We start from the raw sequence: 25,167 nt of genomic DNA, 5'->3' as shown, positions 1-25,167 counted from the left end.
TTAAGAAAAAGGCTAAAAAAAAAGAAGGAAATTTTGGAGGTTTTAGAAATATTTGCGTGGAAAAATCTCCTTGTATTTTCGGTGGCCGACAGCATATGGGCTACCCATCTTTAAAAACGTGACTAAATTAACATGAGTTTCATTTATTTCCAATTTAATGACACTCCACCAATAAAGTAGTATCAAAATAATGATTCAGCTTTGAAATAATTGAAAACACAGTGGTAGACTGGTGGGTTTTTAATATAGCAAGTTCCCCGCCAAGCCAAAATGTGACATGCCATTTATATTTTATACCCTGCAAATAAATTTATATTTTATATGTGACACACTAGTTTTAAAAAAAAAAATGGATGTGACATTTTTTAACACATCATTTAATTCGTACATATCCATGCCAGCCAAAAAAATAATTAAAAAAATAAATGCCATGGGGACGACATTCCCAATTAAGGCCACCAAAATGGAAAATAATAAATGCCATTATGTTTAATAACTCTTTAGGTTTAAAAAAGGGCAAGATCTAAAGGTTCCAATAATTTGCCAATAGTGCAAACCCAAGTGTTGTTTAATACGTCATTAGTCAGTACATAAGGACACAGTAGCGTGCAATTGTGAACGTCGTTGCAGATGCAGCCAAGCACCGTAGCTTGAAAGTACATAAAGAAGATGATGACACAACCTCCTATTTCGTATGAACTTGTGGAAACTTACAGCAACAAGTTGAAGGAGAAAAGGACAATAGGGCATGATTAAATTAAAGTGAAAAGGGGATTAAGCGTAATCTTTTTATTATATACCATGTTCACACCAGTTCACACGTAGAATGTCTGTCAATTAGTGATTAAGTGTTCTTTAAACCAAGTTATTTTCGGTTGATTGATTGATAGCCACTTGTTCTGTGTTGGCAATCCCCGACATCAGCAACGCGAACCCAAGAAAATAACATAATAAAAATAGCACCCAAGCAGGTTTCTTTTGCTGATTCTGCAGACCCATTTTTTTGGTTTCCATAACCAGCTAGAATAAATACTATATAGTACTTTGATTCCATTGTAGACTTGTACTACATTTTTTTTTTGTCTGCATGAAAAGCATAACATATTTATGTTTCAAATTTAAACATATTATGGACGTATGCCCATGTGCTCAAATGTCCATTTACATAATTTCAGTGTGATTCAAACTAGTCAATGAAATGATTGATGCGATTCCTCCACCGCATAACAGAATTACCACTGACACCTTGCCAAAAGGCAATAACTTTTGTTTTGCCAATAGCCTACGTTTCCGCTTGGCACACCTCTCACGTCTCACATATGTACTGTTTATACGAGGGGATGTATCTTACATATGTAACATAGTAATTGCCCTCACGTAATACCCAATAAAGTTATACTTTGATAGACAATTTTAAGGCCACTGTACAATTTTGCATTCGAAGCCACGGCGAAGTTATCTCACTCTTGGAGGGTGTCAATTTTTTTTTTCATTAGTCACATCATTGGCCCAGAAACGGCAACATTGGCCCAGAAACGGCAACATCGCAATAATTCAAAACATGGCCCCGCGAAAATGCAGCACCAAAAGAAAACGGCCTCATCAAAGAAGTTTCAACAACCCAGTGAATATCATCAACAAGCTTAAACACATTATTTTTGTGGACAGCACATCGCGAAGAGCCAACTACTTATTACAGTATGTCAAGAAACTATTCAACTTCTTTATTTTTGTTTCTATTATGTTTAAGTTTACATATTTGAGTGTCCAACTCGAACCTGAACCCGGTGCCATGAGGTGTTAAGTACGCCTCTCAAGTTCCAGATGGTTTCCACACTTTCAGGTTGGACATTTGCAGCTGTGTCAACCTGCTTATACATTAAACTAAATTTGTTAAATGTAAATTCTTGAACAAGTGAAGCAGTTTTTTAAGAGAGCATCCTTCAGTGTAACTATGAGCCAAACAACAAAAACATCTCACAGAACAAGGGGGAATCTATCCACAAGCTGAACCCTAGGACAGAAATTTCTATCAGATGATCAGCTGCATTATTCAATTCCTTGGATTTTATCTGGAGTTACAACGTGCATTTTGGTTCATCAGGGGCTCAAAGTTCACCTAGTGGGTGACAAATGACTAACCAGTTGACATATGACACAATTTTGGTTGATTTCATTAATGGATGCAACACAGAGACAAATCTGCTACTTACTAATCTATCCCTTCTGAGTTCTGATACTGGCAACTTGGGTGTATGCTTCTTTTAAAATAACATTATATTTGATCACTAAATACGAATCAACATATCTGGAGCTATGGGTGCTACAATTGCGGGTAATTATCAATAAATAACATTATTAATAAATAGACGACGTACCGCTTTGGCAACTATTTGAGTGCTATGTGGAATATCGATAATGACTTCAAAAAATACCCATGCCCATTTATCACTGCTCATGTGATCTGCAATATATGGAAAACCAGTCTTCTGGCATCTGGAGGCTTCTACCCAGTTTTTACCACCATCAACAGATATATCTACTCTCTCAATTCCACGCCCACCTCCTGATACCGCATATCCACTAACTTTTGCCTGCAAGTTGTACAATAGTTGAGGATCTGCTGCGTCAATGTGAAGAAAGATGCAGTGATCCTCTTAAGGGAGTGAGGGGATGGGAGGCAGATAGAGAGGGGTGGGGGAAAGATGGATCTTCTCCAGCTCTAGGTTCAAAGGGAAGCATCCATATTGTCATCACCAGAAGTGAAGCATTTGGATAATTTGAAAAAAATGCAAGTAACCCTTATATATAATATTGCAAACGTGCTTTGCCAGACCATTGATGTACCTTAAACTAATGAAAAATTAAGGAAAAAGAATCTAAATTCTGCACAAAATATTAAAATTGATTTCAGAAGATAGGCACACTGTCACCAAAAAGATGGTTTTGCACATCCAATCCTTATATGCGTAAAGAGAAAAACACAGTTTGTAAATGTCAAAAAAGAAAAAAAAAAAAAAAGACTAACCTTTCCAGGCTTCATCACATTCACGTCCTCTAGTGAGCAAATTACGCACTGTCAACCAACAAGTTTCAGTATTGTGCTTTTTTGCAATAAAAAGTGGATTATATTGAATGTTTCTCATTGAAAAATTAACCAAATGCAGTAACAGGTCAAGCAATCTTCATTTTTACCAACTCCTAAAGCAGCAGGATTTAAATGATTGCAAGTTCAACAAAAAGCCTATATTGACAATCTAATTTCAGAATGTTGTCATATTTGCCCTTGGGCATCAGCTTGAGTAGCTAAGAGATGGATTGGTTATTGGCTAGTCCAAATCTTATTAACTAAAAGAATAAAACAGGTTTTAAAGCTATTGATTCATGCGTCTATGTATGAACACCCAACACTCTGCCAAATGGAAGCACCATCAAGTAAATACCTGGACAGGGAAATCCATTAGTGGTCTCCTGGACTTCCAATTAATGTTATCCCAATTCACAGATGGTGGAAACATTTTGTAGTCCTTTTGCATAAAGAAGCCCTGTAAGGTAGTAATGGGGACTCATACATATGCATATAAAAATGTGTAAACAGACTATTAATTAAGAACAAAGAGAACTTTTTCGAACCTGGCATTCCTCTGCAAGGATGTTGATGGTATCCAACCATTTGACAGAACGAGCACCTATAACACCCGGTACAACTACCCGAAGAGGATAACCATGATCTCTATTAAGAGGCTTTGGCATTATAATCGAAAGAAAAAGCTTACTGTTAGAACAAAACTGTAAAATGTTATGTTTCTCAAAGATGCTTTTACCCTAGAAAAAACAAAAATAATATACTCAGATTAGCTAATGCATTAACAAAAGAGATTATTTGAGCGAAATGTGTTTATCATCCAAGCAATCACATGCATTGGATGCCATTTAAGTCTGCATGGAAATGCATTAGCTTCATTGACCTGTAAGCATTTGAATTCAATGTCAACAAAGAGGTTAACTCAACAGGATTCAAGCAAGAGGTGGCCCAAAACACAAGAAACAAAGCAACAACAGGATACTGAGCCTGCAGGAGCAGGGATGCACATTGTGGGAAACATGAGTTTCTGTCAGTAGAAGAATATGAAGAAATGTGACTAAATAAGTATTTTCTACCAGCACCAGCTCCCAATCCATTTTTATTTTCAAAATGCGGGTACTTGGGGTATTTAGGGTTAAAATATTTAACCTACACAAGCACAAAATTGCTCGAAGGCAAGTATACCAACCTCTCCATTCATCTCATACGCAAGTAAAACATCAGCTTCTGGGTTTGTAGCTTGACTAAGTGGAATTGATGCTTTATATGGACCCCCATTCTCCTCCTACAAAATTGAACAATTTCTCAAATAAAATCCATTTCCCACCCACATGCAAAAAATTTTCAGAATGACATTCAAAGGCCAACATGTACCTTACACTTGTCAATGCTTACAAATTCAACATGTTTTCCACCTGACCTAGTGACACTTGTCAAGTTTGGTATCCCAACCAGTTCAAGAACATCAGCCAATTTGGCACCACTCCAGACAGCTGAAAGGAAATGATATGAAAATGATAAATTAGTTCTAACTGCACAGAAAAGCAAGAACAAGTTGATATATTCTTTCGGATTATTCAAGTACAGACGACACATGCAAATTTAAAAGATAATTCTAATAGAGATATAATTCCAACCATGCTGCTTTTCTCGGTTAATATGAATGCAATTGATCTCTCTCTACTTTGTTATTCTTTTGTTTACATGGAACAGCTATTGCGTAGAGTATGGGTGACAAGAACAAATATGTGATCCCTCAAGTACAGAAATCACCAAACCTCTAACAGAAATCACCAACCCTCTATATTTGCAGACTTTAGTTGAAAAATGTTCGGAGTTATCGAGGATAAATGACCCTAGCGTCTTGATAAATTGAGGCTGTTTTCTATCAACATTTTTCTAATGCCTGAAGATGAATCTTCCCTCAATTCTCTAGACCCATCTTTGAAGATTTGGAGAGTAACGAGCCCATCAGTTCGAGGTTTTGTTGGGATGGCTTCTCATAGTATGATTAACACAAATGATTTTATTCGAAGGATAGACCTGATAGTTGTCTTCATCACCGTGCTGCATTTCCAAGATGTAAGGCCAGGGGAAAGCATGATCATCTTTTCCTCCTGAGCAACAGTTGCCTTTAACATGTGGCAAATTCTATCTCAAGTTGCTTGTGAGGGTCGGCCTAGTTCATTCTCTTCTATCTCCTCATCCATTGAGAAGCATATCTGATGTACTCAAGAAAAAAGACGGCTACGCTGCTATGAAAGAGTGAATTATGGACATTTTATGAGTAATAAGCTGGGAAAAGAGCCAGATATTTTTTAAGACAAGGTAGAAACAAGGCAGTTTCCTTGGGCTGGAGTTTGTTTCTGAGCATTCCATAAGGCTATCACTAGGTTCACTACGAAGGAATAATTATCAGTGTGTGTAAATAATTATCAGCCTGTCCAAGGGGCTTTTGCGTTCATACTCCTTATATACCATATACATAAATAGAAAGGAAAAGTTAGAGTTATGATAAATCCAGTATTAAAGAATCAAACCATTTCCTATAGCAGAAACATCCCAGCCAACTCCCTTCACCGTTCTGACATTGCTCATCGCTGTCCTTCGGTTACCCGCACACTGTCCATGCACAACACATACAAGCCGAATCAATACTTCAGTTATATCTTATTACAAGCAGAGCAGTCACATAGAATGTCATACCTGCAAAGTGGCAGTGATGTTGTATTTTGGGAGCATCCTGTTATTTGACAGTAAAGTCAACTTCGTTGTTAAAGCAACAACGTAAATTTTTCAAAAGAGCATCAAAAAGAGTTTCAACTCGCTGAGAAAACCAACAAACATTCTGGAACAAGCATTCGGCTTACCGAATATCCCTCATAAACAGGTCTTTGGAATTTTCAATTAAACCACATATTGAGACATAATAGCTGCAATAGCAAATAAGTAACGAAATCAATAAAACAATTAATAAATAAAAAAATTCAAGGCCTAGATTGGTAGGAGACAGTGAAGGGGGGAGGAAAATAAAATGATATAGAGAGACTGTTTCCCCTGAATTGCTGGAAAGAAAAAATAAGGGGAAAAATGGGAGACGGACATACAATCTCTCCGAACTCAAAAATTTGTTCAATACATAGATACACATAAGAGGGGTGGAAATAATAAACATTTATAATACCTTCATGCTTCTTTTTTATTTTTTTTATGTTTTATATTTCGTCAGCCTAAATATTACAATGTGGACAGCATAAACACTGAAAATCTAAGAACACAATGGTCAAATTAACATATAGCACTTTCTCTTCTCTTGAACTCTTCCCTCTTTAAGAAATACAAAGAAGTGTAAAGTAACAGTCATCTACACTTTTTTTTTTCTTCTTTTTCTTACTTCCCATTTTGTCAAACAAGACTGAAAGTGATTAAACCATGTTTAGAAGAAAACCAGGAGAGAAAAAAAATTACCTTTCAATATCATCAACTATCGGAATTGGGCCATGATTTCTCTTGTAGAAAAAATCAACAGGCGTCACGTAAGATGAAATCAAGGCCGACCGCGGCGGCTCCGCATTGAATGGTTCCTGCACCAACCAGTAGTAGCACACTCAAAAAATAAAAACATGCGTGCTCAAGTGATTTTATTTCTAGCTTACTACTGTCAAACTCTCAAAAGCATAAGAATTACAACTTAGTTCAATTTCCATACAGACCAAAACTTTTCTAACATGACAGATTAAATAACATTAACCAAAATACGAGATAAAATGAAAATAATAATAATGTAAAAATAAAAAAAGTTGCCTTGGAATTAATTTGAAGGATAGGATGACGAGGCGGCTCTTGAGAGTAACTTGATGGTGCTGTTAGTCCCGGCATAGTCGAAGCTTCTTCTTCTCTCCTTCACTGGAGTCGAAAGCTTTCTTAAGTTTGCGTTTTTTGTGAATCGTGATTGCGACTTCTTATTAGTGGCGATCAATGGTTATGGGGAATAAGGAAAGATGCCAATGCTGACGTGGAAGGCCGTGGTGAGCCCCACTTTCGTTGGTAGCGTGACCGAATCTCCTCGATGCCGACGACTGGCGATGCTCGCAAAGGTGATCTGTTACTGCGGAGTTGTGACGCGTCGTTTTGGGGATGTTTTTATTTTTCAGTTTCACGGAATATTAATATTAATTAGTTAAATCGTAAAATGTATCCAAGGCTGGAATGGTTGGAAGAGTGTACAGAATCCACTGAATAAGTGGACCACCTTTTTCTCTTCTTTTTTTTCGGTTCTGTGGGTGCATTTCCGTTATGCAAATAAAATTACAATTTAAATCACATCCAAACAAAAATAAGAAAGAAAAATTTATAGTTTTGTTAGTATTGAAAAAAAAAAATTAGAGCACTAGATTATTAATTAATTCTATAATAATATTTGGCTAATTCATTAAGGTTCCAAAATGGGTAATTTTGCACATATTCGAATCTTTTCTACAGATAAAAATAAAGATGACATCATTAAGTTATTTAATTAATTCTTTAAACAAGAATGCTCATAATGAGAAAAAAAATACATTAGTTGATGATCATTGAGCCGGTGTAATTTGAAAAATAGAGGTGCGAATTAATTTAAGAGTGAGGCTATTTGCACTCTAAAAGTTATACTGAACACTTTAATTTTAGTAAAAATATGTATTAAGGAAATACTTATTATATAAATAACTATTAAGGATAATTTATTATAAGTTAATATTATATAATTACTTTGGACACCCATATAGCACACTCATTATTCAATTTATAATACTCATAACTTAAACTTTAGAACTACTATTTTCAACATCTTAATTAATATTTAGATAAACAATGAGGAAATCAATTTTGAGAACAAATTTTGACTACAGAGTATGTATGATTCTTTTTAATTTTAACAAATAAAATAAAACAAAATACTACTCATTTTTGTTTGAAATGTAGCTTGAAGAAGTAGAAAAAGATTTTGTTCGAAGCGAAGAATTCAAATGCTTCATGCATAACTAAGTTTGCCATTCCTGTATGAATTTGATATGGCAGAAATAGTATTTAATTTACTAGGTATCAAAATTTTATATATGAAATGATGTATATTATGTGTCTTGTAACTTAATGCTGAGAAGTTCTGTGGAAGCTGGATCTAGAAATATTCTCACTGTATCATATGTAGTTAAAATGAACACGAGTTGAAGCTTGCACCGAGGATAAAAGGGAAAAGTTAAGGGGATGAGCAATTTAAAGTCGTGTTTGTCATCTAGCAAGAGCAAAATTGTGGTATAATAAAGTGGTAGGTAGGATTCAATGCGGGATATATGCTTATAGAACTTGTAGGTAGAATTCAACGAGGGATATATGCTTATGAAACCTAAGTCTGTCATGATGACTACAAGGAAAGGCGTAGTTCCCTAAATGATTATGATTTAATAGATGAAAGCGATAAGTAAAGTAAACAGATAGAAATTACATGTGCTTATTAGTAATTAGGGCCATTTAGGTGTATGATGCTATGGGAACATGTGCTGAGTTGTTTTTCAAAATACAATAAAAACAATCAAACAATTAGTTCACTATGAGTAGATAAAACTGATAACCATGGAAGTTATAACACTTTAACTGGAGATGTGAGACAAGATATAATTTTGTTCGTACATAGCAGCGAATATATAGTTCAAATTTTACAGTAGTGGAAAGAGAAAGAATCCCAAATATTATAGGCAAAAGTATAAATTCCAGAATTGGAGATGTATTGTGGTTAGAGATCTTGTATGGATCCTATCTGTTGTAATTCTTTTCCCTTGTACGTACATCATTCTTGAATTGGATAGAACTTCAATTGGTAAGTTCATTGTTTGGGGAGTTACAAAGATGAAGTAGAAATGGTTGGAACTTTTATGTTTTATGTTGTTTATTGACTTGGTGAGACTAATATCTTGAAAATCTCTTAGGTATACTATAAAATTATGTTGAATAGAAGGTGTGAGAGTTTCTTTTAACATGTTTACCCAGCCTTAATTTACTAGCTTGGTTTATCAATTAGTTTGGTGCAGTATGCAATCTATGCACACATGCTAAAGCTATAGGAAAGTTGTAGGTTTTTTTAGTACTGATGTTATACTGTTGTCTTTACAATTATCTTGATTTTAATAAATGTACCAAAAATGAACATATTTTCATCCCTACAACAAAGTCTCCCTGATTGCACAACTATTCATAACACTCATGTATAGATTTTAGCTTATACTATATACGAGATGATTCTTTTTACTAAGATTGGCTCAGTTTGTAATTTTTTTAATCTTAAATATTTTTAGCATAACATAAAAGAGTTGTCTAAGTTAAACTATGAAGTTTGAAGAACATGACTACTGTAGAAACCAACTCAGGGCTTGGGGTTTATATCTTGTTGAAAGTTTAGCTAAACGTAGTTTAATTGTCTTTATTGATAACACAGGAGCAGCGTATTAACCTTCACATGACTTGTTTGGAGATAAAAATCCCATTTAATGATGTTCATTTAATTTTTATTATAGGTTATCATTAAGAGAGAACTAAGCCGGTATCAGGGGTTTGTTTGATTCAGAAAAATGTGCACAACGTTGATTTGAGAAACCAAAAGCAAATATCATCTATATCTTTTTCTGTATTAGTTAAAACTGTGCATGCGTGTGTGTTTGTTGGGTTACGTGGTTTAAGTTGAATGTTGTATATATTGTAAGTGCCCATATGCACAGCGTGTGTGGATTACAAGGAATTGTATGGTAATTTGTATATTCTAAAACTATTGTTAACTAATTATCTAGTGTATATTGATTTTGAGATTATTATTATGCATTTGATTAGTGAGTAAAAATAAAGACAACGGAAGGAAATGCTGCTAGTAACAGTATGTTATTCATGCTTTTGCTCTGTAGTTGGGTTAGCTAAAATTCTAGCTAAGCAACCCAGGAGGGAGAGTGGTGAATTGGGTACGTAAACAAAATATATAACAAAAATCACAAAATAATTTGAAGCAATGCTTCATGATATTTAATGACTGTAAATTTAAACTTTCCCTAAGTATGATCTACAATATATGTAAACTCCTCGTGAGTATCTCACAAAATACTAAAAGTACTTCAATATTATAAAATACATGTTGTTTGTCTTCTCTCCCTTCATTATCAAAATTACGTCTGTTAAAATTAAAAACAACTCCGTGATTGTTAATCATTAAACCGACATATATAAAGCAAATGACCAAAGCATCCAGAAATGTTGTTTAATTAAAGCATCCAAACATTAATAAGAATCTAGAAATCAAGGTTAGAACATAAGTATCAAATGCATATGATAATGTAGGTGCATAAAAAGACATGAACCAAAATAAAAACAAGAGAAGAATGATACTAGTTAGGAGGCTGAGATGATGAGGATGATGGTGGTGGAAGCCCAAGGACAGTAAAAAGTCGCTGCTAGTCGTTAAGGATATACTGTTGTTGGTCAAATAGGCGTTGTTGTTGATCAAAGAGGCGCTACTGCTAAAAAAAGAAATGAATTTGAAATCCCTCCAACTGTGACTGAAGTCAGTTCTGCTGCTTAGATATGGAGCACACTTCACTCAACAACCACTGCATAGGGTCCTCAAGAACTGCTGAAGTGGAATGGGAAGGATCCTCTAAAGTAGAATAGAAACGATCCTCTGAAGGGGGATGTCGAGGATATAATCGTTGTGGACCGCTAAGATTGGGAAGCTGGTCTGGTGAAAGGACATCATTAAAGATACAATTATCTAAAGGAGCAAGCTCTGTAACCTTATTCTTAAGTCGTTGGTTTTTAACCCATGTATCATCCACCCATACAAACCCCAAATTAGCTATAGCATCGTCCCTTAACTCTTTGGTATCGTCAAAAGTTGGTGCAGTTATAGGAACTAAAAAATGTTTAAGGATTCGGGTAATTATCCTACCAAAAGAAAAAGATTTATTTGTTATACCCGGAGTACTAAGCATACGCTGAAGAATGATATACCCAATATTTACCACCATTCCCTCTAGAATACTGATAACTCTAGGAAATGAGAGTTATTACATCAATTCCAGACTTGAATCAAGGTCATTTAGAAAATAAATAAGGTGTTTTTATTACATTTTGATTACCTTTTGAATAAACATTCATTTTAGTTGGGTTTTAATAAGTTTTATTTAAATAAAGTAATTTGTGCTAAAAAAAATGTGCATAATTGTAGGTTTTTAATTCATAAGGGGAAGCTGAGACATTAGATGAGTAAGAGGAGGAAAGAAGATGGCCACAAAAGAAGACAAGCACAATCGGTAATAATGCAGTGCTGTTGAGGATGCTAGGGCAACCAGTGCTGCAGCAATCAGAGAGCAATGCAGGAGAAAGGTTAACGCGTGGGCTAGCCATAAAATCGCGATCTGCATGTTTCCTAATTTAAAACGCATGCACGCGCATGGACTTTGGGTCTTTTACCCTAATTTTCAATATAAAATGAGGCGTGCACCACTTAGAAAGGCGGCAAGGAATTATCATAAAAAATAATTACAAAGGTAAAAAGAAGGAGATCAAGATTGAAGAGTGCTATTCGGAAACAAAGAAAAGAACCGTGCATAATTATTTTTCGTTCATCGTGCTCAACTTATATTTTCTCTTCTTCCTTGAATTGTTTGGATGTATTCCGAAATCAACATATTTGTGTTTATTTTTCTCATTCAGATTATGAACTAAATTTACTTGTGGTTGAATGACAAATAATCCAATGGGTTCTTGACTGCTCTTTTATGTTGTTATGGTAATGTTGTAGCATTATACTCTAGTAGTTCTTATGAATACAACTGTTATTTCGGTTGACCTCCCATTTAATAGTTTTAGTTAAGATAAAGCAGCAAAAAGGCATGTCTTAACAGATATTATTAGAGTATTACTTGTTCTTAAGTCGAGTTTCCTGGATTAGGTTACCTTGAATCCCATAAGGGCAATGCTTGAAGTTAAGATTTGTGACACTTTAGACATAAGTGTTCACCTTGTAGGGTAGAGAGATTAAAGGTTATAATGTCGTACCATAAATATATGAGCAACTGGTCATTGTTAGTAGATTTAAAGGTATGAGATTTCCAACATGCGATAGCTGCAGATGCAGATTTATTCTATCCATTGCTGCAGCACTTATTGTAACAACTGGTGCTAATCTGGTAAACAACAGTCACCCCATTAGGAGAGTTTGATCATTCAACTACTATATTCTCAATTAAAGCTCAGACACATTTAATTTAGTTTATTTCAGTACAATATTATTTTATTTCCATCTCTCATAATTATTAGTTACGATAGAATTATTTGACAATTGTTTGTTTCGATCTTTAGTTGATTTGTGCTATTGTGATTGCTTTAGCATTTTGGAGTAACATCAATCCTTATGGAGACGATCTTGAATACTCATCACTTTATTATTTGTTGTGTATACTTGCACATTAGCATTGATAATAATTGATTATATAAATCAATGAACAAATACTATCTAATAAGGCAACATCTAAGTGTGTAACTTCATTGCCATGTCTTAAACGAGAGCTAATTACATGTTGAAGGAGACTATGAAGAACCTAAAGTTGAAGGGGTAAGGCTTGTGATTTTAAAGTAGACTTACAAAATTATGAGGATAAATCAGATCGCCTACATATATTCATAACAGCATTGACAACATAATAGCAAGGATAATCAATTCTCTGCATAGATGTATAGATATCCAACTCTTTATTCCTAGTCTTAAGGATTATATTCAGATCCTCCACATCAAACTCAATAGAAATTCTACAAACATTTGTAACAACTCTAATAGCAATGTGTGTAGAAATCAGCATGTTCGAGTAAAATAGTCGTACCAAGTTCTAATAAACTGGCTCTCTAATAACTAAGGCATTGGTCCAACCCATATTAGCAAGTAACTCTCTAAGAGTTTTGTTACAAATTGACAAATTTTCTAACTTATCAAGGTTAACAAAGTAAACAGTGAGAACCGACCTTAATATAAATCGGTCATAGAAGCGCTTCTATACAGGCGAAGTTGGAAAGTGGGTGGAAATGAATTCCGGAACGTCTCTATCAAGTTCTTTGCGCTTCTTAGTTGTATGCTTTCATTTAGACTTCTCACCAGGCATGTTGAAACATCAAGAATCCCCAAAAACACAAATTCAGGTTTATAAAATTAATGGATGACTTTAAACGGATTATATTGATCCTAAAGATAATTTAAGACAATGTACAGGTTCAATTTGGTCAAGAACAGGCTAAAAAGGGCTTCAATACGAGAGTGTGTAAAACGGGTGAGTTAGGTTTAGAAATTTGGGATTTTTGTGAAAAAAGGATAAAATGATGATTTGAAGATGAATAATGGAGCTTTAAAGGATAAGAAACAATGTTGCAGTTTCAATTTTACAAGAAAATTTATTAGAAATGAATTATTGTAGAGAGTGAGGATGAAGAACAGGTTTGAGAGAAGAGAGGGAGCGAGGACAAGTGAGGAAGATGATGAACCGTTTATTTTAAATAGTTAACCGTATAACTGCTAGCCACTTGATTTGAGCTGGCTAACCATTATGTTTCTTCCCATGAAGCGGCCAGCTCCTTAAAGAAAGCGGTTAACCGTGTTGTTAGAACATCACCAAAAGGCTCTTTAAATAAGATTTTATTACTTATTTGAAGAGTCATATTAATATTTAAAGCTCCAAAAGACAATCCAATTAAGATTCTTCAAATAAGAATTGATTCTCTCTCTTCAAATTTAGAGAGTTAATTTCTCCATCTTCAATTTATATTTTATTACTTTTCATTAAAGAAAGAGAGAGAAGTGCTTTAATTGCTATTGAGTTTTCCTTTAAAAAACTAATTATATGATTAAAATAATATTAACTTATTTTTATTTGAAGAGTCTTTTGGAGAATATCATATTTTTTCACTCTTTTATTTGCCACATAGGTAAGCAAATAGGTATTTGAAGAATAAAATTTATAGAGGCTTTTGGAGATGCTCTTAGTAGAAACATAACGGTTAGCTGCTTGATTTGAGCCGGCTAGCCGTTATGTTTTTGCCCAAGAAGCAGCTAGCCCCTTGAAGAAAGCAATTAACCGCTTCGTGGGCAAAAACATAGAGGCTAGCCACTTTATTTGAGTTGGCTGGCCATTAGGTTTCGGTTTTGCTATAGGTTATGAGGCTAGCCGATTCCCCTGTGTTTTCCTCCATTTTGTGTTCCGACCAAAATTTGATCAATTCTGAAACAATTTTGTGGTTCCGAAATTTTTCAAAAGCCATTTTTTATACATGAGCATTTCAAAAATTGTGTGTGAATTTTATTTAATATCATATGCATCATTAAATATATATTATGTAATCGTCCAAGATAAGAAATCAAACAAGTCTAATAGTGTCAATATCATGAAAAGAAATGTTAATGTGAAATTTTTTTCATCCTAACTTCATGTGGAAATTTTGAAAATTATTCTTTACAAAGAGGCTTATTACTTCAATGGGCCAAGATCTGAATTATGGCTATACACTCTTATTGGTCTTAAAATGACATAATCAGTTATGTTATTGTGTTCTTATAGTGGCTTCAAGATTCTGTTCAGTTCAAATGTGAATTATTACTATTGTGATTATAAATGTTGATTGCCTTACATAATGGATTTTGTTCACCACCAATGGCCCAACCCTAAATCAGAAAATTACAATTGTCGATGTTGCTTTCCTCACCCAGTCGATTTAACAACTACATTATAGAATTTATCATTATAAGTATAATAGCTGGAAATATGAATTTTTGTCACAAAATCTAGTCATCTACATGGTGTTGCTACATTGTCACACATGCACTCTATATAAATAGTTATCAACTTCATATTTTTTAACAATCAGCACAAATGAGGAATTAATCCATTAATGCAACCAATTGAACCAACACAAATATTCTTCCCACTTATATTGATGTTAAAATATTGTTATATGGTTACACTATGACCATTATCATTAATACATAAAAAAAGTTCCATCACTAGAATCACAAAAAGTTGTCCCAGTGTTGACGATTGTGTATGTATTGCGAAAGATAATATTAGTTGTAATAACCCAAAAAATACAATTCTGCACACTTCCTCTTCCATGTCTGCTTCATAACATCACTGGTTAGTTTATCATATCTCAATACCTACTTTATAATTATTATTGCATAATTACAGATGTGTTATCAATTAAATAGCAGAAGTATGAAGGACAAAGACACATAATAAAATTGAATATACAACTGTGAAGAGTAAGTTAGAAATAACTTACCGCTATAGGCCTTTGAGCTATAGTCAAGGTTTGTGCTCTCAAACAGGCTTGTGGGAGCTGAAGTTTTTGTTTCATCAAGCATATCCTTCACACATGGAACAAGAATTGAATTGCAAACTTGTACTAGTAATATTTAACATGATAAGACACATTTAAATAATCTGCATGGCTGAATTCAATAAAGTGACATTACTACATTAACTTCTTTTGCCATCGAAATATTAAACTCTCTCTTTTCTACCCTATGTATTGATGTATTTAGCTGGGTAGTGTCACCATTTTTTGGTGGCAATATTGATTGAAACTTCAAACTTGGCCAACATTTCTCATCTGGAACCATTTGCATCATCAATGCATATATTGACTATTAGATATGAAGCTCAAAATCTGAACTTGCGACAAGTCAACTTAAACCTTGCATTGGGTATGACATGTCAGCCGAAAGAGTTCAAGGAGCTGTATGACATTCTTACTCTGTCGGTAAAATAAGTAAGTGACTTACGTGATAAAACACGTGCATCACTTACTTAAAATGACAGAGGTGAATACCGCTTTGTACTCAGGAGTTTAAGAAGATGAAACACGTGGCTACTAGAGGTTCAAAAGGCCGTTAAAGGCTATTATCACGCGGGCAAAAGACTGGGTTTGTTATGAACAAACCCAGGTGGCATTAGCAGCTGACTGATGAAGGGTCCTTCTAGATCATTTCCTTACTATATATATAGCCCTATGATGAGATCTTGTGTAGCGTGATTCTGTACTATCTTCTCCAGAACTTTGTATCTTTAATAAGCTCTGATAGTGGAACTCTTCTTCTCCTTCACAGTGGATGTAGGCTCACATTGTGGCCGAACCACTATAAATCACTGGTGTCAAGTGTGTGTACTTTCTTTTCTGTTTTCTTTGAGTTGCTTAAGTGAATTACCATTTTATTCATTAGCTAATAAAACTAAGTAGATTCTAAAATCTTGAGCAAATAAAGGTGGATCTTGGGAGAACTAAATCGGTGACAAATTGGTTAAGTTCTAACAAATTGGTATCAGAGCCAGTCCACTAAATTCTTGATCTTAGAATGGTTGCACCAAAACTTGAGGTAGAGAAATTTTCAGGTGAAAATGATTTTCACTGTGAAAGCTTAAAATGAAGGCCTTGTTGGTACATCAAGGTCTGGATGTAGCACTTGGGGAGGTTTCATCATCGAAGAAACCAAGAAAAATTATTGATGAAAATTTACCAGATGTACTGGACAGAGCTCACAGTGCAATAATTCTAAGCCTTGGAGATGGTGTACTCAGAGAGGTTGGTGGTGAAAAGATAGTAGCAGGTCTGTGGAAAAAGCTTGAGGATCTCTACACCAAGAAATCAATGACCAAACGTCTAGCCACAAAGAAGAAGCTTTATACCCTTCAGATGGAATATAGGTCTTCAATCACTGATCACATTGATGCTTTCAACAAGATCATACTAGATCTTGAAGACATTAATGTGAAAGTTGATGATGAGGACAAAGCTATAATCCTGCTTTATTCACTACCAAGCTCCAATGAACATCTAGTTGACACACTTATGTATGGAAGGCAAACTCTTACCATGGTAAATGTAAATGAGACTCTGAGTTCCAAGGCTGCAACAAAGAAAGAATCCAGAGATGGAGAAGGCCTAACAGTAAGAGGAATGACTGAAAAAAGAGAAGGGAACAAGGGAAAGAAGAAAATATCCAAATCGAAATCAAGGAAATGTTTTCAGTGTCATAAGGAAGGTCATTTCAAAAGGGATTGTCCTGAGAAGAAATACAAGAATAAAGATGCAAAAGAGAAGAGTGAAGATGCTGCTGTTGCATAAGAATTCGAGGGATCTGATGGCTATGACTCAACTGGAGTTCTAATAGCAACTGATGATCAAACCAGAGGTAATTGGGTTCTAGATTCTGGTTGTTCCTTTTACATGTGCCATAATAAGAGTCTATTCATGAACTACGAGGCCTATGATGGTGGAATAGTTGTAATGGGTAATGATGCTAGCTGTAAGGTAGTTGGCAGGGGCTTAATTAGGCTAAAAATGTTTGGGCATGATTAAGGAACTAAGAGATGTTAAACATGTTCCTGAATTAAAAAGAAACCTTATTTCTCTTGAGATGCTTGATAAAATGGGATGTCTAGTTAAACTTGAATCAAGCATTTTAAAGGTTATGAAGGGGTTAATGGTTTTGATGAAGGGGAACATGAACAATGGCATGTATGTGTTTCAGGGTTCAGCTGTAACAGGTGAAGTTGCTGTGACAAATTAGAATATAGACAAATATATACTGTGGCATATGAGGTTATGCCATATAAGTGAAAGGGGCTTAAAAGAACTGACAAAACAAGGAGTTCTAGGTGTAGACAAGATAGAGTCTTTGAGGTTCTGTGAAGAATGTGTCCTAGGAAAGTCTTCAAGGGTAAAATTCAGTACTGGTATTCATAATTCAAAGGGAACTCTAGACTACATTCATGCTGATATGTGGGGGCCAGCACAGACAGTTTCACTAGGTGGGGCAAGATATTTATTATCTCTCATTGATTCTAGAATGGTTTGGGTATATGTGTTGAAAACCAAGGATGATGCATTTGATCAGTTTAAAGCTTGGAAGACACTGGTAGAAACTCAAACAAATAGGAAAGTCAAGAGGCTAAGGACTGATAACGGGCTGGAATTTGTAATAAGAAGTTTGATGATTTTTGTATTGAAAATGGTACTGTGAGGCATAAAACAGTTAGGCATACCCCTCAACAGAATGGATTAACAGAAATGATGAATATAACTTTGGTTGACAAAGTGAGATGCATGCTAATACACTCAAAACTGTCAAAGGCTCTATGGGTAGAAGCTTTATCTAAGCCTATTACATTGTAAACAGAAGTCCTTCTTCTGAAATCAACTTTAAAACTCCAATTGAATTGTGGTCTGGTAAACTAACAGACTATTCCAATTTAAGGGTGCTTGGTTGCCCTGCATATGCACACATTAAGCAGAGGAAACTAGAACCTAGAGCCTTGATGGGTGTATTTTTAGGCTATCCAGATGGGGTGAAGGGATATAAACTCTGGTGTACTGATTTGAAACCACTAAAAGCTATTATCAGTAGGGATGTTGTATTTAATGAAGCTGAAATGCTTTAAAATACAACACAACCAAAAATTGTGATCACTACGCTTGGAGACAGAAACCAGAAGTTTCACTTTGAGGTAGAGATCCCAACTTCTAATGCAAGACATGAACCAAGAGCTGAACCTGAGTCAGAATCTGATATGCAGATTCCTGAGTCTATATCTGACTCAATAGGTGATCAGGAAGTAAGGGATTATCAGTTGGTGAGAGACAGAGAGAAAAGGGTTATAAAGCCAATAAAGAGATATGCTTATGCAGACCTTATTGCATTTGTATTGACAACAGCACATGAAGTTGAATATAATGAACCAAGAACTTATTCAGAAGCTATTAAGAGTAATAAGTCAAAGGAATGGAAACAAGCTATAGATGAGGAAATGCAATCATTGATAAAAAACCAAACATGGGAGCTGATTGAAAAAACCAGCAAATAAGAGGGTAGTGGGCTGTAAATGGGTCTATAAGATTAAAGAAGGGATATCAGGTGTTGAACCTCAAAGGTATAAAGCTAGGCTTGTTGCCAAAGGCTTTATACAGAAAGAGGGTATTTACTTCACATATGTGTTTTCTCCAGTAGTCAGACACTCATCCTTAAGAATCTTATTAGCACTAGTAGCTGTGAAAGACATGCACCTTGAGCAGATAGATGTCAAGACTACCTTCCTTCATGGTGAATTGGATGAAATGATTGTAATGGATTAACCAGGAGGCTATGTGAATCCAGAAAAGGCTGATTATGTTTGTCGTTTAAAGAAGTCACTATATAGGCTTAAACAATCTCTAAGGCTGTGGTATTTGAGATTTGACAGGTTTATGTCAGAACATAGTTTCCAAAGAAGTAGTTTTAACTGCTGTGTATATTTTAAAGAGGTGGAGGATGACACCAAGATTTATCTACTGTTATACGTTGATGATATGTTGATTGCAGGTCAGAACATGGAGCAGATAAATGTCCTTAAACAACAACTGAGAGAAGTCTTTGAAATAAAGGATTTAAGAGCAGTAAAGAAAATACTTGAGGTAAAAATAATCAGAGATAGAAAGCAGGGTATCCTATACTTAACTCAATAGAAATACATCACGAAAGTACTCGAGAAGTTTGGGATGGGGAGCTCAAAGTCTGTCTAAACACCACTACCAGCTCATTTAGACTCTCAAGTCAGCAATGCCCAAAAACTGAAGAAGATAAGACTGAAATGAACATAGTTCCTTACTCAAGTGTTGTTGGGTGCCTAATGTATGCAATGGTTCTAATTAGGCTAGATATATCTTATGTAGTAAGTGTGGTAAGCAGATATATGGCAAACCCTGGACAAGAACATTGGAAAGTTGTGATATGGGTGCTGAGATACCTGAAGGGCACATCTGATTATGGTATGGTCTATAGAATCAAAAAACAAGAGGAAGTCGGAGTTGAAGGCTTTGTAGATGCTGATTTTACTGGGGATCTGGATAAGAGAAGGTCCCTGACAGGTTACTTATTTACTCTAAATGGTTGTACTGTCAACTGGAAAGCCACATTACAGAATGTTGTAGCATTATCAACAACTAAAGCAGAGTACACTGTAGCAGCAGAAGCTGTTAAAGAATCAATATGGCTCAGAGGAATGGTAACTGAATTGGGATTCAGACAAGAGCAGGTGTTGGTTCATTGTGACAATCACAGTGCTATTTGTTTGAGTAAAAATCAAGTCCATCACGAAAGAACTAAACACATAGATATTAAGCTTCATTTTCTGATACTAGAGGTATTAAAAGGAGTAGTGAAGTTAGAGAAAATTCACACTGATGATAACCTTGCAGACTTCCTAACTAAGGCTGTTCCAGGTGCCAAGTTTGAGTTCTGTTTGAAGTCAGCTGGGAACTGTAAGATATAGACTGCAGATGTAAAGTGATGGTGAGGAATGGGAGTAGCAAATTTGAGTTTAAGGTGGAGGATATTAGATATGGAGCTCAAAATCTAAACTTGAGATTGTATACGACAAGTCAACTTAAACCTTGCATTGGGTATGACATATTAGTCGTAGGAGTTCAAGGAGCTGTATGACATTCTTACTCTGTCGGTAAAATAAGTAAGTGACTCACGTGATGAAACACGTGCATCACTTACTCAAAGCGACAGAGGTGAATACCGCTTTGTACTCAGGAGCTTAAGAAGATGAAACACATGGCTACCAGAGGTTCAAAAGGCCGTTAAAGGCTGTTATCACGCGGGCAAAAGACTGGGTTTGTTATGAACAAAGCCAAGTGGCGTTAGCAGCTGACTGATGAAGGGTCCTTCTAGATCCTTTCCGTACTATATATATTGCCCTATGATGAGATCTTGTGTAGCGTGATTCTGTACTATCTTCTCAAGAACTTTGTATCTTTAATAAGCTCTAATAGTGGAACTCTTCTTCTCCTTCACAGTGGATGTAGGCTCACCTTGTGGCTGAACCACTATAAATCACTGGTGTCAAATGTGTGTACTTTCTTTTCTGTTTTCTTTGAATTGCTTGAGTGAATTACCATTTTATTCATTAGCCAATAAAACTAAGTAGATTCTGAAATCTTAAGCAAATAAAGGTGGATCTTGGGAGAACTAAATCGGTGACAAATTTTTTAAGTTCTAACATTGACATATATCTATCTTTTGTTAGTAATAGATTAACAAAGTCCTTGACTTCTCTCCATACATTCAAGATATATCTCGATGCGTGAGCATATGGAATTTCAGTAGTTTGCCACATACCACGCTCGTAAAATTGCTTCTTAATATCAAAACTGACCTGCCTATTTCCATTCTTTAAGACACATAGGACCTGCCCCTCAGTTGTTTCCACAACCTTATCTCTTACAACCTCGATTGCATTCTTAACCTTTTTACTAACAACAGATGGAAGCTGGCCTTTCTAGGACAACTATGCTAAGTATCTTTGCTTGAACAAATGTCTTATCTTCCTAACAATCGCTCACATTCTTTTGGTGATGCTTTGTGCAAAGTAATTATGCATTCACAATTGAAACTTCTTTCCCATTTCATTTGTAACATGCGTACATTTTTCCCAAGCAAGCATGCAAATGCAATGCAAAGCCCACATTTCTTATTTTGATCGCATCAGTCATTCTTGGCACCTCTCATCTATTACTTTTATTTGATCTAAATGTCTACAGAATTCTACTGCGCTAGTACTGTGACAAGCCCTCTAAAACAGATAGCATAATAGGTTGCTTGAGAATTCTGCCTTCATCTATTCATAAACAGTCTTAGCACAAATTCCGATATCTGCATTACACATTAAGGCTTTTAAAGCCTCCTTAACGCTATTCTCACCATGTGACATAAAATAAAAACCTTCCCCATTATCCACCCTCAACAGTTCATATAGTTTGAGTAAGAAATGATACCAAGTGGAGTTTGATTCCTCTTTAATCTCGTAAACGGCTACAGGCCATATTCTATTGCTGGCAACGATTCCTATGACAATTAACATAACCCCACTGAATTTACCCATAACACGCCATACATGAAGTGTAATAAAATGCCTGCAACGAAATTTAAAACCCTAAACAATTTCATATAAACAAATGATGAATCCCTTGAACCAATGCTGATTTGTAACACTGCACTATTCAATTTCAAGATAGACTTTGTGCGAGCTATCCATGTCCTCAATTGTAGCAACCAACTGGCCAAGACATGTATATAAATCAACATAGTTAGCCCTTAGAATTTCACGGTCCATTTTTTGCACTTCCTACAGCTTAGTCTTCGGACAATCAACCTTAAATAATTGTCGAATTTTATCACCCATAGTGATTAGAGTAACCTCAAGATCTCTATTCCATTCATGCAAGAAAGTGTACATTATCCACCTTGAACTCTCTATTTTGTTTCGTCCTTTTGGGAAGTAGTTACGGATAAGATTAATGCTCGTCATGTCAAATGCATGACCTCAACTAATCTTTTTCCCTTTATATGCTAGTCGTACTTAATTTCTGAGCATTCAACGGAAATACATTACTCATTATTGGTCTTGCAGCAGATGTTGAAACCATCCCTCAGGGCTAGAGCCTTAACTGCGTGCCAAAACACCAATCCATAATGAAACTTTTTCCCCAAAGGCAATATCATTTTGTTGTCATCTCCTGGTGAGAATGTTAAGCTCCTCCCCTACAGCAGGTCTGAAGTTTCACTAAAGTTGTCGTACACTTCAGGCTGTACATATTCTGAATCATACCCTTCAATTTCATCGTCGTTGTCGCTTATATGTGGCAAATGTTCGTCTTCATTTTCTGAATCTTCAAGTGCAAAACAATTATGAACCACTCTCTTGCTGGGGATGCCAATAAATTTAATTGCATCTTCGAGTCTGTTTATTGCTTTACTCAACTCCTTATAAACGCCATCATCTGAATCAAATGATGATTCTGAGTATAAGTCTTTCCAAACCTCATCATCAAAAATTTTTATTACCGAACTACCTTTATCTCTGCCTTTGCTTTCATTTGATTCACTATTATAAAGACCCCATGTAACCTTCCCCTTTTTATCAGCCAATTTGTCTTTTACCCTTATTAGGTGGCGATTAAAGCTTGGGACCAAGCCTTCTCTATACTGCAAAGACTGAAATAGTAATCTAAATACATTTCTCTTCTCTTTTTTATTACTATTTGTAGTGTTTTACCAGCCATCTGTCTCTTGAGTTACGAGTCTCCATTTCCCAATTTGACACAATTTCTTTTCAGTCCCATTTATTTTGGTTGAAGAATATTTATGACATATGGGAGAGTCTCCGAGCATTAGACATGTACAGGATATTAACGGACTATATGACCAAACTTTTCAAGAGTTGACCTTGGCTTTGCGATACAGTTAGCCACACATTCATCATGAACAATTTATGTAGTTTTGTTATGAATTTTTTTTCCCACAAGTGATTTTCTACAAATAACCTTTGTGGCAAGAAAAGGGAGGAGTTAGAAATTCCATCGTCCTAGCACGAAATTATCTTACCTTGTTAGCTGATTTAACTTTCCCTTTGTTCCCACTTTCATCAATTTCTCTGACATATGATTATTAGACAAAAAAGAAAGAGCTTAGTCGCTTGCTTAGACAAATAGGTTCAGCTAAGTTCAATGGAATTATGTGAGGGATTGCCTTGTTAATTTAGTTCTTTTGTTTTTCCCTTTTTTGGAAAGTGTAAGTGGTTGCCAATTTAGTTTTGTAACCTATGTATTAGCCAAATATCAGAAGAGTTGAAGGCCAAAGTGAAGGCTATTGCCTTTTCAATTGCAAACCTATTTTTTTAAAAAAAATTACGATCATATTATAATTTAAATAAAATCAATAATATACCCACAAAGAATATTTATGCTAACATCGATAATATTTTCAATAGATTCTGAAGGTATTATTATACTTAATTAATGTAGTGTCGACATACCTCGTCATTGAACAAATGCCTACAGATTCAAAGTAGAATTGTAATCTTTTCCATTCATTAATGGGTTTTATGAGAAAATCAATATTATTATTATTATTATTATTATTATTATTATTATTATTATTATTATTTATGCAAATAGTCTCAATCATCTATGGAAGCAAAGTCTGTAAATTATAGTTACTTCTTCATTATGTCAACTGTAAGCTGCAAAATGTTATTAAATAACATCAAACAAATCACTTTGACATTAATTTCATAACGGGTATTTTTAAAGAAACCCACACTTAAGGTTACAATAAATTTACCAACGTATAATACGATTCAAAACAAAAATATTTAAACAAGATATCAACGATTTCTTGTTGATAAAGCATTCCCACATGCGTTAGGTTTCACCAATTAATAATAGATAAGACAATTGCCATAGCATCAACGATGTGACTTGAGCAAGGAAGGTTGTCCAAGCCCATACCGTTGTTCCTAAGTTTCACTTAATAAGTGACAAGATGGGGGCGATTTGACTAGCTTAAGAATAACCTTTTGGTTGTTTTTGTAGGCAAATTATTGAAATTTACTTTATTTAATGTTTGCTCGATAAATAAGAAATTAAGAATAATGCTTCATTAATTAATGTGTAATTTGTAAATAGCCTTATGATAGTTGAGGAACATTGTTTATGTTCTTAATTTTTTTATTTTACATATTACTTAGTCATTCTTTTTTATTTATTTATTCTTTTCTAGTTCATTAAGGTCAGTTTCGTTTATCTCAACGGTGATTTAGTCATTTCACAACAAAAATGACTTTTATAGGTTAGCCATTGTTGAATGCCATCATATTGTAGGCAAGTCCTCGACATCAGGAATGATTTGACTACTTGGAAGGTAACCCATAGACACCCCAACTTTTCACCCACTTAAGATTACGTTCAATGCTCCCAACCACTCATTTCACTTTCAACTTTACAAACCACTCATTTCACTTTTCACTCTACCAACCTACCATTTAAAGTGAAAAAGTGATGACAAAAAAAAATTAAAAAATAAAGAAGGAAAATTTATTTCTTATTTAAAGACTCAACTTTTTCGCTTTCACCAATAACTCCAAATCAAGGAAATGAAGAAGCCCAGGTGAGTTTAATTCTATATTACTTTTCAATCGTACACA

The 25,167-nt window shown here is 34.9% G+C and overlaps 1 protein-coding gene across 1 annotated transcript; it reads right to left on the bottom strand.

Moving 5' to 3' along the window:
• Positions 1–1,599: 1,599 nt before the first annotated feature.
• LOC102630816 (sulfite oxidase) lies at positions 1,600–7,252 on the bottom strand. The gene is made up of 12 exons (XM_052435330.1): positions 6,886–7,252; positions 6,554–6,665; positions 5,956–6,018; positions 5,792–5,828; positions 5,626–5,707; positions 4,460–4,578; positions 4,275–4,370; positions 3,634–3,744; positions 3,444–3,545; positions 3,029–3,076; positions 2,379–2,594; positions 1,600–1,868 (listed from the first exon to the last, which is right to left on the bottom strand). The coding sequence occupies exons 1-12, from the start codon at positions 6,962–6,964 to the stop codon at positions 1,752–1,754; spliced, it is 1,182 nt and encodes a 393-aa protein (XP_052291290.1). The 5' UTR covers positions 6,965–7,252; the 3' UTR covers positions 1,600–1,751.
• Positions 7,253–25,167: the final 17,915 nt, after the last annotated feature.

This window comes from Citrus sinensis, chromosome 2, assembly GCF_022201045.2.
Source record: "Citrus sinensis cultivar Valencia sweet orange chromosome 2, DVS_A1.0, whole genome shotgun sequence".
Lineage (NCBI taxonomy): Eukaryota > Viridiplantae > Streptophyta > Magnoliopsida > Sapindales > Rutaceae > Citrus > Citrus sinensis.
This window is presented reverse-complemented; position numbering and strand designations above follow the sequence as displayed.